The sequence below is a fragment of the Eublepharis macularius genome, chromosome 14 (assembly GCF_028583425.1).
Source record: "Eublepharis macularius isolate TG4126 chromosome 14, MPM_Emac_v1.0, whole genome shotgun sequence".
Lineage (NCBI taxonomy): Eukaryota > Metazoa > Chordata > Lepidosauria > Squamata > Eublepharidae > Eublepharis > Eublepharis macularius.
Window position 1 is genome coordinate 39,463,421 of NC_072803.1, and position 19,116 is coordinate 39,482,536.

At 46.4% G+C, this 19,116-nt stretch overlaps 1 protein-coding gene across 2 annotated transcripts in view; it reads right to left on the reverse strand.

The window, feature by feature from the left end:
- The window catches only part of GFRA2 (GDNF family receptor alpha 2), a 94,932-nt gene that overhangs the window by 62,423 nt on the left and 13,393 nt on the right, over positions 1-19,116 (reverse strand). For both annotated transcript variants that reach the window (XM_054997787.1, XM_054997786.1), the window contains exons 2-3: positions 17,249-17,563; positions 10,016-10,099 (exon numbers count right to left, since the gene is read on the reverse strand). In XM_054997787.1, the coding sequence (XP_054853762.1) occupies positions 10,016-10,099; positions 17,249-17,563 (399 nt within the window). The remainder of the gene's footprint in view (positions 1-10,015; positions 10,100-17,248; positions 17,564-19,116) is intronic.

The window sequence follows — 19,116 nt, forward strand, 5'->3', positions numbered from 1 at the left end:
ACATCACTTCCAGATGTGATGTCATCATGCTGGCAATGGGAGTATCAAACAGGCTGTTTCTTAAAGAATCAGCCCTATGTGGAGCTCGAGAGGACTCCCACAATCAGCGTGATGACATCACTTCCAGAAGTAACATCATTGTCCACAGTCAGGACTGAGCATGCCCCTCCTGCCAGTTGCTAAGGAGACCTGGTAACCCTATGAGGGTACCCAAGAAAAGCAGAGTCAGGAGAGTGTGGCCAAGCAACATCGATGTGCTTCACACTGGTACTGTCAATGCCAGAATCTACAAGAATGCTTTTATGAAGCTTCCATTGATTTCAGAGTTGTCGATGAAGTTAATTCTGCCAGGTGGCTTTCCCACCTCAGGCATAAAACTTTCTTATTCAGCCCCACTTTGTTCTCTCCCACCATCCTAACACTGCTCCTCTTTGCGAAGCATCATCATAAAGTAGTTAATGCTACTCTATCCCAGTCTTGTTAGCTACTAACAAGAAGAACTGCTCAACTCGAGATATTCTTGTAGCAAATCCAGGGCTTTTTTTCAGCTGGAACGCGGTGGAACGGAGTTCTGGCACCTCTTGAAAATGGTCACATGGCCGGTGGCCCCGCCCCCTGATCTCCAGACAGAGGGAGTTTAGATTGCCCGCCGCGCCATGGCGCAGAGGGCAATCTAAACTCCCCTCTGTCTGGAGATCAGGGGGCGGGGCCACCGGCCATGTTACCATTTTCACCAAGGGCAACCCACTGAGTTCCACCCCCTCTTTTCCCAGAAAAAAAGCCCTGAGCAAATCCAAATGGCAAAATTCACACTCTTGGAAAGCTCCCTTAAAATTAGAGGCACAAGAGCATCACTGTGGTTTTGAGAAGAGCAGGAGAAGAAGAGGAGAGAAGCACATTTGGAGTTTTCCATGCCACTGCATCCTCTCAGCTTTCCCTGAGTTCCTTCTCATTGGTGTAAGTGGAGAGAGCAGAAGCAATGACTTCAAAATCCTTCTGCGCATCAATAGTGTTGCAAGTCACAACGAAGGGTCTCAGAAGGCATTTTCATTCCCTTGGCCTCATTGGTTCAAGAGCAAAGAGTGGAATCATGCCAATGGTGGCAAAGAATAGGAGGCGGAAGGGTAAAAGAAGCAGCTGCGCCAAACTGCGTTCCGCTGCCTTCAGAAAAATGCAGAACCTTCCTGGAATGAAGGAAGAGGAGCATTTGGGGACCCCTGGAGGAAGATGATGCACGAGAGTAAGGCTGTTATTGGTCCTGGAGGCTTGAAAGAACTCTCTGTGTGTGTGCTTTAATATACACATTTATTTCTTTGTTTATTTTAGGAGCTCAGGGTGGGATACGTTTATTCTCACAGCCATCCAGTGAGGAAGGTGAAGCTGAGATAGCATGACTGGCCCCAAGGTCACCCAGAGAGGTTCCAGGGCAGAGGGGGGATTCAAACCTGATTTTCATGGTCTGGCGCTCTAACCACTGCAGCACACTGGATCTCCAATCTGAGACAGTGTTGGCAGGCCTGGTATTTAGTCGCTAGCAAATGTGGGTACACTGAATGACAGACATCCAGGCAGGTCACTTTTCGAGTACATATTTCATTACCCAACTTATTTTATGAGCATACCAGTTTCAGGCTTCTTGGCATAAAGGATAGTGCCTCATTATACAGGAACTAACTTGTCCCACAATGTCCTTTGTTTATACCCAGAAAAGTATCTTGTGAGTTCCCCAATATCGGACATCCTTCTTTTTTTTCCCCTTTATAAAAAATGAATTGTGCTGATTTCGCACATACTGTCTCATTCATCAAGAACACTGCACCAGCTTATTTTCAGGGAGAAAGAGAGGCTCGTTTCAGTCTTTGCACAGCCACTTCCAGAGCACGCACCCCCCTCGTATCTCATCCAAGCTTCTCATGCAAGCTGGGCGTGCAGCAGCGTTTGCACATATTTAGTATCAGCTTTGAAAAGACAACTAAATCCCAAGAAAGGAGGCACTCCTGTTCAACAAACACACGTGCAGCAGCTCAGCAACAAGGGGCAAACCACACCTGTCACAACTCATGGAGCTGCCTTCTACTCAGCCAGACCCTTGGTCTATCAAGATCACTATTATCTGTTCTGACAGGCAGTGGCTCTCCAGAGTCTCAGGTGAAGGTTTTTCACATCATTTTCTACCTGATCCTTTTAAACTGGAGACGCCACAGACTGAACCAGGGACCTACTGCATGCAAAGCAGACACTCTTCCCCTGTGTCACAGCCTCTCACAAAGAAGCTGGAATAGAACTCCTCTGGTCCAGGATCGCATAACCTTCCTTAACACTCTCTACATTGCAGACTTTGCCTCCTCCACCTTTGGGCCCCAGAGGACATGACCTGTTGCATTAAGAAGGGCAGTGGACCCATCATTCTTTCCACTTGCCCGCCCCTGCCTTCCCTTGCCAGTCCAGATGCTGATCCCAGAACATCCCTGCGGCTTGTTAGTTCTGCGAATGAAAGCTTTGAAAGACTGAGCAGCATCTCTAACCTGTTTTTGTGGTGAGGTTTAGTAGGTCTGACAGCCGTTAGGCAAGGAGTCGGAGTTTTTGAAATTTAAATAACATGTTTTCCACATCTGCCTTTGGAGCCAACCTGAGGGTAATCGCTTTACATCCCCACGCAGCTGAGAAAGTGACACTCCTCAGCGTTTAGCATCTTCTTCTCCCCCCCCCCTCGCAATGCCACCCCCACAGTCTCAACTCAGTCACCCTCAGCCCTCTCCCTCCTCCTTCTGAAAACATTTTGGGGGTTGCAATCCAGGATAAATACATCCAAGAGCTAATGCTTCTCAATGCCAAACACGGCACATTTCCTATTTTCCACCAGCTAAATAGTTTATTGATGGGGATTTAATTCAGAGCGGAAAAAAACTATTGTCAATTGGGATCTAAGCACTCCATTTCTTGGAAGGGAGTTTTGCAGATCTGCTTCAAAATAGCATGCCAGATTTCCTGTCCGTAGAATTAGGACGAGAGAGAAGATCCAAAAATCTTCGGCTCTGAAAGTATTTCTCCACGTGGGGCATTTATTGGAGATCAGACGCACTCATTCGGTAAACATGGAGCACACACAGGGGACCTCAGACTCCACAGGCCCCAGCCCCCTCCCATCATCATGGCAGATGGAACCCTCTGAGGTGCATTGCTATAGGGTTTATTATAAACTATAGTGCAATGGTACTGCAAGTTTATCCCCCGGCGCCAACCTTTTGTCTAAGGATTTTTCTTAAGGTCAGCTTTGGTAATAATGCACATAAATGAATTTATGCCCTACTTTTCTCTCCAATGGTGACCCAAAGCAGCTTACAACATCGTCCTTTCCTCTGCCATTTTATTGTCACACAACAGCCCAATAAGGCAGGATAGGCTGAGAGAAAGTGATTGCAGCAAGCTTACATGGCAGATTGAGAATTCAAACCCGGGTCTCCCAAATCCTAGTCTGACACTCTATCCACTATACTATGCTGGCTGTCTAATGTGCCAGCAGCACGACAGTTAGCAAATTTTTATCCTGCCATTCTGCTAAGGAGCTCAGGATGACACATGTGGCTCTCTCATCTCCTTTTTATGCTTACAATACCCCAGTGAGATAGGTTAGGCTGACTGGCCCAAGGTCACCCAACCAGCTTCATGGAGCCAGTTTGGTGTAGAGGTTAGGAGCGGCAGGACTCTAATCTGGAGAACCAGATTTGATTCCCCACTCCTCCACTTGAAGCCAGCTGGGTGACCTTGGGTCAGTCACAGCTCTCTCAGAGATCTCTCAGCCCCACCCACCTCACAGGGTGATTGTCGTGAGGATAATAATAACAGTCTGTAAACCACACTGAGTAGGCGTTAAGTTGTCCTGAAGGGCAGTATATATATCAAATATTGTTGTGGTGGTTATTAAGAGTGGGGATTTGCACTTGCGTTTCCTAGATCCCAGTCACTGCAACACCACAGCTACCCCAACAGTGGCTCTGACATGTGACTAAAGCTGTGACAAGACGCAAAGCAAATTGTCATCTCCTTCAAGACCAAGAATCAGTTCTTGGGTTTATTTATACTGCTTCTCTGATGTGTTTCACAAGCAGCTGTCTTCAGCTCATCAGCTCAAACTCATTAACAGGATCAAGGAGTAAATCAGATGCAGAAGCCAGTTGAGAGCCAGCTGAGGAACGGCTCTCGTCTCACCCCAGTTTCATTTGGTAATAAGCTACATAAGTGGCACTACAAGTCTGTGGAGGCAGGCAGAGTTCAACATTCACCCCACTACTGATGTTTAGTAGCCTTCAGGGTCCACTGAGATTGTCTCCTCCAACGGGGTTCCCAAAATGCAGCAGTCCATAAGCCAGGGACTCCTCAACTTTTCACCTGGTTACTATTCGCCAATTTTCCTATAAAAACATTGCCACCAGGCCCAAGTCCATTCTAAAGAAAATGAGTGCATCCATTTTAAGAAGCATTTTGAGCATCATCTTACTAGTTAACTTGCTGTGGGCCATGTGTGTGTAAAGTGCTGTCACGCTGCAGCCAACTTACGTGACCCCCCCACACACACAGAATTTTCAAGGCATGAGACGAACAGAGGTGCTTTGCTGGGCCCTGTACTTAGCTATAATACTTCTAAATAAAACCACAGTAATTCCCACATCAGTAACTCATTCCCTCTCAGCATTCCAGAGAGACAGTGAATTCTATAGTCACTTGTACACATACCACTGAAGAGATCTTGAAAAAGGTCACCAGATACAGCCAACTGCAACCCAGAAACCATCCTATCTCACACCTACAGTTGCCAGGCTCCTCATGGGGCCTGGAGCTCTCCCAGAATTACAACTGATCTCCAGTCCAGAATACAGAGATCAATTCCCCTGGAGGAAATGGGAGCTTTGGAGGGCAGACTCTACGGCATCATATCCCTGCTGAACTTCTTCCTCAAACTCTGCCTTCCCCAGGCACCACCTCAAATCACCAGGAATTTCCAAAGCCAGAATTAGCAACCCTAGTTTGCAGAAGGGTTGCCAGGTCCAGGCTGGGAAATTCCTGGAGATTTGGAGGTGGAGCTTGGAGTGGGTGGGGTTTGGGAGGGAAGGGGCCTGTGCAGAGAATAATGCCATAGTGTCCACCCTACAAAGCAGTCATGTTCTCCAGGGCAACTGATCTCTGTCAGCGGAAGACCAGTTGTAATGCCGGGAGATCTCCAGCCACCACCTGGAGGCTGGCAACCCTATCTTGCAGTTACCCCATCACCATTGCTTTTTCTACAGAGTTTTAGGCCTCTAAATCAGGGCCTGATAACTCCACAGTCAAGTTGCTTATAGCAATAGGCAATATGCTCCCTTCCTGCTATTATGACTATCAGTTAACCTCTGGCCGGAAAGGGCAATAAGTCTCCTCAGCTGACAGGAGGCTTGTGTCCTTTACTGAGTATGGCTTGGAAGAAGCAGGAGGGACTTTTTAAAAATTAATCTTTTAGAGAAGACTCTCTGTTGAGCTCCAGCCATCTAGGCAGTGCACTGAGGCATGCAACATCTCTCCAAGGAGCAATAAAACTCCATCCCTCCTGACCCACTCTGGGCATTGTCATATCCTAGCCCAGCGGCTACAACCATAGTGACAGGGCATCCAGCAAGTATTGTGTATATTAAAATGGGGACCTCCCGCCCTTCAAAGCAAGCTGGATAGGTTTGTGCAACGTAGACTGATGAGTCAAGGAAATGGCAGGTCCTGCAAAAGATCCAGTTCTAATGACCTCAGGAAATTCTGGAGCCAATGGGAGAACAGGAACACTAAGCATTCATCCCCTGTTGGGAAAAACAGGACTGGATGCCTTTCTGACAAGTTTTGGTGCTGGTTAATTAGTGGAGGGTGCTTGGGTGATGTTCAGCAGCAGAAAGGGGGATAGCACTCCTTTCCTGACTGTATCCCCCAGAACTGGTTTTGACTTTTATATACATGGCAATTTTGACTTCCTTTTAGAAAGGTTTCTTCTCTGCTCATGCACCCTCCTTGCTGATGCTCCTTGCACTTACTTCTGAGAAATGTTTAGCCCTCTGCTCTTTATTTCTGGGCACTCTCGCATCTAGAGTGGCCAAGTGTCCCAGCTGTCACCCGGACAGTATGGTATTCTCTTGGACTAATGGGAGGAAATAGAAAAACAACAAAAAACCAGACATAAATATCTGGTATTTTTGTGCTTGGAGCAGCCAGTAGTGGCATCAGGCTGCCTGCTGTTGCTCTGCCTGGTAGGGTTGCCAGCTCCAAGCTGGGAAATTCCTGGAGATCTGGGGGGAGAACCCTGGAGAAAGTGGTGTTTGGGGAGGGAAAGGACCTTGACATGGCATAATTCCATAGAGTCCACCCCCCAAAGTAGCCATTTTCTCCAGGTGAACTGACCTCTGTGGGCTGGAGACCAGTTGTAATTCCAGGAGATCTCCAGCCGCTACCTGGAAGCTGACAACCCTAGTGCCTGGGCACGTACAAGCTGGTAGCAGCACCAGCAGGCACTCACTGAAGATAGCAGGCCTTCCTGCCTCCTCCCCCCTCCCCCCCATGCTTCCTGCATAGCCAACCAAACAGCTGGAGACTGGCAATTCAACCTCCCTATAGCCACGATGCATCTCCCTCCTCCTCCACTTCCCCTGGCAAAGGACAAAGGGACGCAGCAGCTGCAGAGTTCTGGCCACTGGGCACATTGGGGCCGCTGCTCTTCCAGAAGTGATGTCATCACACTGGGCCCAGGAGATCTATCCTACGGTGAGTAGGGTGGGGGGATATTGTGTTCAGGTTTTGTTCAGAACCCATCTGGCAACTCTACTTTCATCCCTTCATCTCCACCCAAAGATGGCCCTAAGATATCCAGTAACCCTGTTGCAGACATGAAAAGACCAAGGCAGGAGGGATGCTATGCCAAATGCCATTCTGGAGCCTCATGTCCTCTTCCCAAAATTGTAGCACTTTTCTCATGCCTCCTCCACCCCACAATCCTGCCTTCTCATTTGCATTTTGGACAGTCTTTGGACTGAGTTTGAATGCTTCTCAAGCGATCAGCCCTGTGACACTCCTCCAAAATGGAAATGTGGGCAGTAGTCATTGTTTTCCTTTTTTCTGATCAGAATACAGCAACTGTATTTCAGGTGGAAGATTCCTGTCACACACAGAAAGGTACTTATATTTTCTTGGACTGAAGAAACTCCAAGTAATGAAGCCGCTGCAGGAGCTAAAATGTGATGAAGAACTTACTCTGTAGAGCACTTAACATAATGGTTAGGCCAGCCCCAACGGCAGGTGGCCAAGGAATTTACTTTATTTGCTGGCTTTTGTTTTCTGACATCCAAAACTGGCTGCAAAGATTTTCCTGTCCTTGGTGGGGCTTCAGCGAGATCATGCCAATTTACACCTTTTTACAGAGTAAGGGTGTTTGGTTTACCTTTGGTGGTATTTGGAATACGGACAAGTTGCAGTGGGTGGGGCACAGCCAAGAAAGCAGTAAAGTCTAATATTCGTCAGTTAGATGGTGCCTGCCTGCTCCCTACCTCATTGTACCAAAGGAAATACAAGCTATTCTTTGGAGCTGATTTGTTTACAATGACTGTTGTGTCATGGGTTTTTTCATCCCCAATTTTTCCTTTGCAGCGAGCTGCCTCCAAGCATCAGATAATAAGGAACTGATCAAATGGGCCGGAGGTTTCATAATTTGCTCATCTGTCTTGTAGACACACAAAACGTGTTCACACTCCCTCTTGCAATAGAGTTGTGTATATTAAGCAGGCGTTTTCATGAGCCGGGACCCTAGTGAGATATTGCCAGCATCAGTCTCTGGGGACAAGGGCTCTGACTGATGTTCACTTTACACATCCTGCATGAGGGTACCTCATATTCTGTTGGCACATCAGGCAGAGAGATTCCATGACTGTGTTGGCATTCTTTGGATGGGAGGTTATGTGGTATAAAAATAGAATATTGAAAGTGCTGCATAATGTGCTACATAACGTGTTCTGCCTTACAATGGCTGGGATAGAGACCCACATGGTAACCATAATTATCCTTATTCTTATCTCAAATATTTACATGCATTAATTGCTAGCATATCTACACATCCTGCTTCCATATCTAATTTAAGACTTGGAACATTCTGCATACTATAATTAATGCTCATTTCAGTATTTACCCAGACTAATTAATATCATAGTGTTGCAAACACAGAAAGACCAATGTGGGTCTTTCTCCACTCTATCTTAAGGTCCCAGGTGCAACAGCACCAAGCTTACATTTGAGGGGAGAGTCCCTACCTACTAGGCCAGCAGAAAGGTAAGTCTTCTTTTCACCCCTGGCTGATCTCTTTAGATGCTATATAAAGCCAGCTTGAAATCTGGCCTGAGGAACAGAGACCCTGCTCTTGAAAAAGAATGCAGAGATCATCCAGGCTGCAATTCCCTGTGATCTGCACAGAAATTAGTGGCCTGGCTTTAAATCCAAGGTTTTGTTTTCTTTATTCTCTGTGGTATGACTTTCTTTCAAAATATGCTTTTGTTCAATTGAAGGTACTTTACTTTGGGATTAAGAACTTATCCTGCCTCACGCTAGAGAACTGCCTGACTAAACCATGCGGTAAAATGGAAAGAAAACACTCAAAAGGAAAACTACGTTATACCCTCACCCCAATTTCAGGCAGTCTCCCAGGCAGCAGTCACCAGCATGCTTGACCAATTTCCAGTTAGATGACTGCAAAAAGATGATCTTGGAGGTCTTGGATACAGAATCAGACCATTTGACTGGTCATCATTATTACTCTGCAGGGTCTTAGTTAGAGGTCTTTCACATCACTGCTACCTGATCATTTTTAACCAGAAATGCCAGGGATTGCACACCTGGGACCTTCTACATACAACACAAATGTTCTACCATTAAGCCAATTTCCCTCCCCATGGGATAACCCTCTATTCTGCTTCCGATCTCCTAGAGTCAGAAGTGGGGCCTTGACTTAGAGCCAAGCTACAAGTGATGACACTTGAACGGCAAGTGAACAGACTCACGTGTATTCCTCCCTGTTCACTTGCACTCCACTTGCACTTCACTTGATCACTACGTGGAGCACAAGTGGAGCGCAAGTGTACAGGGAGGAATACACGTGAGTCTGTTCACTTGCCGTTCAAATGTCATTCGTCACTTGTAGCTTGGCCCTTAGTCTTTTACATATATGGCTAGTTTTAGAATGTCCAAAACGCATCAACACCATTTGCGCCAAAGTGAGGGCTTTCCATCAACAGTCATTTGAAATGAAAAAAGAACAGAAAAGTGTAAGCAGCAGGACTTGATACAATAAAACCAAAATCGCACAGCACAGGAAGGTTAGAAGGGGGCAGTAAATCAGCCTCCAATTGATTCAGAAACCCAGTACAAGCACATTTAAAGCTTTCTTTCTGTTTTTCATACATCAGAAATCTAATACTGGCACACTAAATGCTGCCTTTCTGCTTTTCAAATGAGCACGCCAGCAGTGGAAGAAGGGTTGCAAAGCATGTGTAAGTTCAGCCAAAGATTGGGAGAGGATTCACCAAGGGATAAACCACAAATGGTAATTCAATAAAATAGATGGCGCATGCAGGAGTCAGGCATACATAGGCCGGGTGAGTGATGGAAAGGGTACACGACACACAGTGACCGCTGCTTTCAAGACTGCCCTCCCAGCAAAAACAAGCTCTCGGGCTTGTTTCCTCCTATGCAGATACGAGGAAATGCACAGTCAAAAAAATGCCCTATGTACAACATATTCCCAAGTTGTTAACATCATATAAGCTGGAGCTGGATTCCTCAAGAGATCCCACCCAATTTCCCAAGATCATCCCCGAGCGAGCATCAACCTCTTCTCAGCTGCTGCAGAATTAAGCTTGCAGGAGGCTGAGAAGAGGGGAGGCCATTAATTCTCTTGGGGCTCAGGGGAGGGGGAGAGCAAACAGAAGTGGCAAGAAAGCATGTTTTGCTTGGCTTTTATTACCTGAGACAATTGAAGCGAGTCTGAATATATCAGAGAGACGAGAGGTGACTGGCTCGTAGGGGGAAGCTTCATAAAACTCTTCTCCTGGGAGGGAAGGAAGAAAGAGAGAGAGAGATTGAAACGGCAACTGTGGCAAAGCAATTCTCACACAGGCAGCTCTCAAGCACTTGTGCCGGAGTAAAGCTACCTACAGCTCCCCCACGGAAAATAGGCGATGGGACATCTGGCCAACAAGCTATTGGGGCTGACTCTGAGCTCCTAAGGCGATGTTTTGGCAGGCCCTGGGTGTGTGAAAAATCATGAACTGTTTACTTGCTTCTTGACTACTATTAATGACCTATCTCACAGGGATGTTGTGGGAAAGAAGTAAATAGACTAAGAAGTATTTAACACACTAGCAATGATAAATAACAAGGGTTATCAGCCTACAACTTACTTGAGTGGCATCTATCCTATTTAACATAGAAATTGAGGGGAATCCTAGAGTGTCCCTTGACATGGTCACATCACTTCCGGGTAGGGTTGCCTGGATCCCCGAGCATGAGAGGAGAGGATGGGGGGGCAGAGGTGGGGCTCTGATATAGACATTTAACTTGCATGTGTGCACACTGGGCACATGCTCTGGAGCACTTCTGCATTGCGCTGGGAATGTTGTCATTCCTGGTACAAAGCATAAGCAACAGGTCATGCCAGGGGCCAACTGGGTGAAATTGGGCCCCCAATCTAGCATTTGGGGACAATTTTTACCCAATCAGTCCCAGGCAAAACCCCACGCTTCTGCATCACACCAAGAATGACATCATTCCTGGTGCAATGCAGAAGAGTTGAGGACCATGGGACCATGCTCCGGGGGGGGTGGAGGGGAGGTCTTCCCACACCTTTCTACTCATAGGCCAGGTGAGAGGTGGCAGGGGGCAGAGTAGGATTGCCAGGTCCTCTTACCCTCCCAGTAGGAAGGGGGAGACCCAGCACTTACCTCATGCCTTCTGTGCACTTGGTTTCGCATGCGCTCCCACTCTCGTGATGACATCACTTCTGGGAACTGATGTCATCATGCTGGCTGCAGAATCATTCCTGCACTCCACATAGGGCTGATTCTTTGTGAAACCTGCTATTAGGGTTGCCAGTCTCCAGTTCTCTCCTGATGATCCCCCAGAATTACAACTGATCCCCAAACTACAGAGATCACTTCCCACGGAGAATATTGCAGCTTTAGAGGGTGGACTCTATAGCACCATATCCTTGCTAAACTCCCTCCCCTCCACAAATTCTGCCACCCCCAGACTTTGCCTCCAAATATCTAGGAATTTCCCAACCCAGAGTTGACACCCCTACCTGGTATGTGTGAGCTCATTACACTGCCCCATAAAGTCTCTTTCCCCTTTGGGTCAGACCAAGTGGGGAGGGGGAGATACAGCAGTAGCTAGACTGCTGGGCATGGTGTGGAAAACTTGTGTTCAGATCCTGCACTCCAGTGGGTCTTGCCCAGATGTTCCAAGGTCTTTGTTGTCCCTTTGTGTCAAGAGAAAGCACAAAGTGGATTTTAATAGGGAGATGGTAATTTCAGACCTCGTACAGTCCTGTGACCATATGGCACTGCCTTATACAGAGTCAGACCATTGGTCTATCGAGGTCAATATTGTCTACTCTGACTGGTAGCAGCTCTCCGGGTGCTTAGGCAGAGGTCTTTTACATCACTTACTACCTGATCATTTGACTGGAGATACCAGGGACCGAAACTGAGACTTTGTGCAGGACAAGCTGGTGCTCTGCCACGGAGCCACAGGCCTGCCTACTGTGCCTTCCATCTCCTGGGTTGCCGACCCACTGAAGATATTCTTAGCCTGAAAAGTGCAGCCTTCCCACACCACCCTTCTCCTGTAATTAAGACGCCACGCAAAGCTTGCTGCTGAAACACAAGCTTATTAGCCTACGAGAAGCAATCAGAGAAGGGCCAACTCTCTCCGCAAGAGCTCCTTGGTGGACAGTTATAAATGCATTTCATTATCGGAAATTCTTCACAATTACCAGATGAGATCAGCTGCCAGGGTGCCAGGGCTGCTTATCAAAGGCACCCAGAGCTTTCTTTCTCCTTCCCTGCTCCTGTGCGGATATGAGACTGAGGACCTGGCCAGAGTTGCTGAGGACAAGACTCAAAACCTCACTGAGGTCGGGGAGGGAAACACTCAGTGGATACGCTTGCTCTCTCTTTTTGCAGGCTCCAGAACAAAGGGGCATAGGAAGTGGTTTGCAGTCACAAGAAGCTCTCCCCTCCCACAAACAGAGGTGCAGAGTATAGCAGCTAGGAGCAGGAAAGTAGCCTGTAGCTGACAAGTAAGCACATGACTTTAACGTCCAGTGAGTGAGCCAGCCCTGTTCTGCTTTCCCTTCATTGCAGTTCTTTTTTGCCTAGATACGGTCTATTCATATTTCCACTCTGGTGCTAGATGCCTAGGAGGCTTTGCCTGTGAAGTACACAAGGCAAAGCTGTGATCTGGAAACTGCTTCCTTCAGCACCTGTTCAGCCAGGTATCTGCTGACCCATCCCTTGATAGGAGCCTTGAGGAAATATCAGCTGTAAAGGCTCCCGAGGCAGACGGTTGGGTTGGGGTTGGAGAGATCACCCACACTGCAATTTGCAATGCTTTTCACTCACATGAAAAGGAGACCAAAGAGGACTCTCATTGTCCTGGGGGCAATGAGCTTGCAAAAAAAATTCTGGGGTCTGCTGAGCACATAAACCAGGAGGAGAAGTAGCACAGTCTGAGGCAGACCCTTCCAGATTAAAGAGACGTACCGGAGGACTCGCTGTGGATCCCAGAAGCAAAGCCGTTCCCTTTATTCTAGCATCTTCCCCTACCCACCAATGGAGAATCTGTGGAAGGATCTTTGAGAATATTTTGCAGGATAACCGAGATCTACACTCTGATCTCTCAACATCTTTAGTTTTATTTAAAAGCAAGGGCCCCAGCCTGGGGCATGGAAGGTTGACCCTTTATTTTATTAATTTAAAATATGTCCCAAACATACACAAATACACTAACGGCATTTCGATCAGAACACTTAACACATTAAAGCAGATAAACAAAATAGCAGCAATTGAACAAATATACACACACCCAAAAATCAGTGAATTAAAACCTTTAAAATCTTAAAACAGACCACAGGAGCAGGAACTATAAACAATATAAATAGATGAGAAACAACAACAGCAAAAATGCTTTCCAACTTCCCCTATGCTGCTCTCTCTCTCTCTCTCTCTCTCTCTCTCTCTCTCTCTCTCTCTCTCTCTCTCTCTCTCTCTCTCTCTCTCTCTCTACACACACACACACACACACACACATACACACACACACACACAGAGTTGCTCATAACTGGGGGGATCATACACCCTGCCTTCTCCCCTATGAAGCTAATAGTTGCTCAGAATCTCAGCTTCTTCCTGGGAAGTCACATGGGAGGACGCTAACTGCCCCCCACCCAGTAGTACCCCTACTCCAATCTACATCGTTCCTCCCCTACACGGCCACTTTTAAATAAAATTGTTGCAGACAATGAGAAATGTGGTCAAGAATTCAGTGTCTGTCCTCGTTATGTGCATACCTTCAGGTAAATTACCTTCAGGTAATTTTCTTGAGGCAGGCAAAGAGCAACAAGGAATTCTGAGCTTCACAACTCAACAGGAAGCTCTGAGATGGTGGAGCTTGTCGGACTTCCCAAAGCCATGTTTTCCCATTCCTAGGTTTGCCAGTACTCTAATAACGAATGACACCTAGGAATGGCAGAGACTTCCTTTCTATATTACTTTGCCCAAGCCATACATAATTAAATATCAAAAGAACTGTGCTGCTCTCTAGTAAACCTATCAGGTATTAAAAGGAAGCTGAACTTCCTCATGAACTGGCAGACAAGCAATTAACCTCCAGGAAAAAAAAAACACCAAGAAAGCAGCCTTGATGAAGAAGCTCAGTTCCCAGATACGAGCATGCTTAAGAGAAACAAGGACACTTGGGCAACAGGCCAGGGACAACATCTTGAACAGGTGCATTGTGGGCAATTCTCGCTTCTTATCAAACTGTCTCTTATTGGCAGCTCCCCAAGAGATCTTTCTGACAAGGCAAGCTATCTTTGCAAATTGTATCTAGGGATTCTTGTTTGCTAGAGATGAAGCTGTGCAACAGATCACACAATCTGGCATCCGTTGGACTATGTTTGCAAACCAAGGAAGCTGAAGTTTTGCACATACCAGTTGCCCCCGTGTTCTCTGAACTGCAGCTACATTTGTCAAGGGAGAACCCTCTTTTCATCCCACTCTTCTCTCTCCATGCGTGCGCACATGCACACACACACACACAATTTGCTAATATGTACTACACAACAGAGCCAGAAGTTCACAGTAAAGAATCTGTGTTTGGTGTCAAAGCTATTTTCTAGCAGGGATGTAGAAACCTTATTGGTTCCTCTATGGTATCAAGCTTAAAAAGCCTTGTTGCTCAAAAGCAAGAACACAAAAGCTGGGACTGAAAGACTTGGGTTCTGGTCCCACCTCTGCCCATGGCGTTCTGTGGCACTGAGTGACACTTCAGCATATTTACTCATTTCTTTCATACATAGTCTGCCTTTTTTACTGAGACTCAAGGCAGATTGCTATATGTAAACATTAATGCAGAAAGATTAACTCAGTAAGAAGAGAAGCCTTAATGCCCCTGCAAGGCCTACAAGCAGGGTAAAGATAACAATGTCATACCTTGTCGCTTCCCCATCCAGCAATGGTGTTCAGAGGGTTACTGCCTTGGAACATGGAGGTTCCATCTAATCAATAGCCATGGATAGACCTACCCTCTACGAATTTGTCTAACTTCCTTTAAAGTCAATAAACTAGTAGCTGTCGTTATATCCGACCCTGAATTCTACACGTTAATTATACTTTGAGTAAGGAAGTCCTTCCTTCTCTTCTACAGCCCATCAATTTGATTAAGTGTTTGTGCATTATATTATTACAGAAAAAGTTGATTCAGGTAGGAAGCTGTGTGGGTCTGCAGTAGAACCTTAGGATTTCAGTGCAGAGGCAACAAGATTTTCAGGGTACAAGCTTTTAAGAGTCAAAGCTCCCCTCTTCAGAAAAGGCAGAGAAAATTTTCTCTAGCCATCTTCTCACCCCATGCATATCTCTATAATCCTCTATCCTAGTCTCATAGTCATCTTTTCTCAAAATAAAAAAAAGCCAAACTCACTAGTTTTTCCTTGTAGGAATGATGCAGCCACTCCTTGTTCATTTTGGTTGCCCTTTTCTGCCCCTTTTCCAGTGCGACAACAGACTTCTTCAGATTGGGTGACCAGAAGCATACACACTATTCTCAATACAGCCACACCCTAGATCTATACCAAGACTAGAGAACTAATACTGGCCAAATTAAATAGCATTGGTTCCAGTACCAGTTCTTGTGGAATCCTACAGCTTACTTCATTGAAAGAACTATCTATTTATATGCACTTTTCCCTTCCTGTTATTTAACCACTTTCTGATCCACAAGAGTTCCCGTCCTCTCATCCAATGACTTGCTAAATAGACTCAGAAGACTTTGTCAAAAGTTTTTTGGAAGAATTCCAAGTATATTATTATTTCCCCTTTTTTAGTCTTTCCAAAGAATTCCAAAAGAACTTTACGGAAACCATGCTGATCTTTCCTCAGTAGGGCTTGTCCCTCAATGTACATAATAAATTATGTCTTTGATAACATGTTTCATTAATTTATCTGGAATAGACATTAGCTAACTGGACATTTATTATTTTTTTATTTATTTATAGCCTACCTCACTGAGACCCAAGGTGGATTACATAGTGCAGGTGAAAATACACTATAATCAACAGCTAGCCTCTTCTGGGTCACCTTTGGATATGCATTCAGGATGTATTCACTATCTTATAAACCTCTGGAAGGGGTGCTGATTTTTGTCGATTGACAGAGTCTCAGTTCAGCTCCTTCTCATGTATATGCCATCCAGATCCACTGACTTTTTAGTTTTTAATTTGTGTGTCCCTAGAACTTCTTATTTCACTTAACTCTCCCAACAGTGTTCCTCCAGCTTGAGTGAACGCCGCACATTTTCCCCATTAAAAGACATTGAGATCATTTCCAGTTTGAATTACTATGATGTGCTCTATGGGAGGCTGCCTTTGGAGATAGTTTGGAACAGGCCTTTTTTCTGGGAAAAGAGGTGGTGGAACTCAGTGGGTTGCCCTCGGAGAAAATGGCCACATGGCTGGTGGCCCCGCCCCCTGATCTCCAGACAGAGGGGAGTTTAGATTGCCCTCCGCGCCGCTCAGCGGCACGGAAGGCAATCTCAACTCCCCTCTGTCTGGAGATCAGGGGGTGGGGCCACCAGCCATGTGGCCATTTTCAAGAGGTTCCAGAACTTCATTCCCCTGTGTTCCCCCTGAAAAAAAGCCCTGGTTTGGAAATTTCAGCTGGTCCAGACTGAAGTAGAGAAATTGCTTCTAGGTCCAGCTTTATTAGGTATACACAATGAGAGCTGAAAGACTTTTAATGGCTGCAAGGCTCAGTTCAAAGTACCTTTAAAGCCCTCAGCGGTCTTCGTTCTAGGTACCTGAAGGACCACCTCCCCCTCCCCCATATGAACCTACCTCATCATTCTCTTGATCATTTGAAACACTGCTTGATGTGCCCCACTTTCAAAGGCCAGGTGGGTGGCCACTGAGGACAAGGCCTTCTCTGTTAGGTTGGGGTCTCTCTTGGTTAGGTAATGCTTTCCATTCTGTCCTCTCTCTGGTACCATATCTGATTTCTTGAGGGTTGAAGATCTGGTCATATGCCCTGTCACCCGTGTAATCATTTTGCTTCAATGTGTGTCTTGCGTATATGGCGCTGTTGATGATACCTGTGGTTTTATCTCTGCTCATTTTTACCTCTGCTGTTGTACTGCTATTTTACCATGTGTGCTGATTTATTGTTATTTTATTATACTTAATGTATTCCCCCACTGCTATCATTTTATCATCCACCCCCTCCACATTTATGCTGAATTTTCTCTCCTGCTGTTAATTTGTTTTAATTACTTTGTTTTATTGTGTTTCAGTTGCTTTGTTATTATTGCCGTAAACCACTGTAGGCACTCATAATTGAAACATGCATTATAGGCATTTATTAAACAAACAAATGTTTAAACCCCACCCGATCCCAGCCGGCTGTGCCACCCTGGTCAGTGCACTTACCCCCCGTCAGGCCAAGGTGGATGCTCCAATAGATCTGAAGGCACAGGAGTTCCTTCTTCATTCCACGCTTACAATGGCAGTCATAAAGCGGGCTCTCCTGCAGCACCTCCAGGGCTGCCTGGCACTCCTTGTTGGCCAGCATGGTGTTGCGGTCACGGCCAGCCACGCACTGACGCAGGGTGCGGTACCGCGAGCTGCAGCTAGACTCAGAGGCACAGAGTTCATTGGCACGGACACAGTCCACTGGGGTCCGCCAACCATGTGGCTCCTGGGCAGGCAGGGAGGAAGGACCAGCCCAGGTGTGGAACACCTTATCTGGACAGGAGTTCAGGAGGAAGAAGGAGAAAAAGCCCAAAGGAGAGGGAGTGAGCAAATGGATCCACAGTACACTGGCAAAGCAAATGATCTTTGAGAGTTGCTCCACCCATCCACCCCCAGGCATGTTCCCCATCCCAAAACTTTCTGCTGCCTGGGAATACCAGGACAATCCCACAACCACCACCACCTCAGCCCCCAACAGAAATATAGGAATCTCTCCACGCTGTACCCTCCTCGCCAGTCTGGCTATATGCCTTGTAGTATCCCAGTCTTGAACCATCTGTGGATGCCTGTCAGTCTAGCCCATATTCCCATCCCAGACCTTCTGCCCCCTCAGCCTGTAGTGGCGTGTTCAATCTGCTGCTGCCTTGCAACTGTGGCTGGCCCATTTTTCAGAGTCCTGCCCTCTAGAAAAACCCACACTTCAAACTTTCCTGTATTAAAGCAATAGCTCCATTTATTTTTCTTAAAGGGTTTCATTTTTAAAATGAACTGCCTACAACAGTTAAAGGAGAAGACCAGAGAAACATGGGGCTGCTTTTGTGATCACTCTGTGGTAATGCAAGAAAACACTGTACTCACAGGAGCTGCTGGATATAACACTCGGCTGAATCTGCTTTAGTCTCAACTAACAAGGAACTAACATAGAAAAGTAAGTAGGAGAAAAGTCTAGGGGGTGAAGTTTTCCTCCATCCCATAATCAGGTTCCACTTAACATTTTACTATTCACTTGACTACAGTTGGGAAATTCCTGAAGATCTGGGGGCAATGCCTGGAAATAGGGTTGCCAGGTCCCCTTGGGAAATTCCTGGAGATTTGGGAGCAATGCCTGGAAATAGGATTGCCAGGTCTCCTTACCCTCCCGGCGTAAGGGACCCAGCGTTTACCTTCTTGGTGTTCTGGAATGCTCCTCATGTGTGCACGCAGCCCCACACCAGTGCAATGATGTCACTTCCTGCTTGGAGCCCAAATTAGCCCACTGTGAAGTGCAGAAGTGGTCTCAGGATGGCACATTGACATTAGTGATGTCGTTATGCCAGCCCCCCACGAGCACACCCAGGAGGCCTGTTCCCCGCCTTTTCCCCCACTGGCCAAGTAAATGGTGGCAGGGGGCAAAAGATGGAACGGGGGATCCCCACCCCCACTGGTGGAATGGAATCCCTACCTGGAAAGGATGGAGTTTGGGAAAGAGAGGGAGCAAAACAGGTATGTGATTCCATACAGTCGATTTTCTGAAGCTGTCATTTTCTGATCTCTGTAGTCTCAGCTGTAATTCTGGGGAAACTTCAGGCCTCAACTGGAGGTTAGTAACCCAGGAGAGGCAGGAAGTGGAAGTCATTTTCTATGTGACATGTATATCCCAGTATTTTGATGCTAGATGGCAATGATTATCCTTTATAGATTATCATTGATTATCCTTTATAGATTCTTCCTGAGGCACGTTTCCTGCTTTTTCTCTCCACTCTTCCTGCTTGTTTCTCTTCTTCCCTCTAATCAATGAATCTAACTTCATCTGCCTCTCTGTTGTCAGCTTTCCCTCCCTCCTTGCC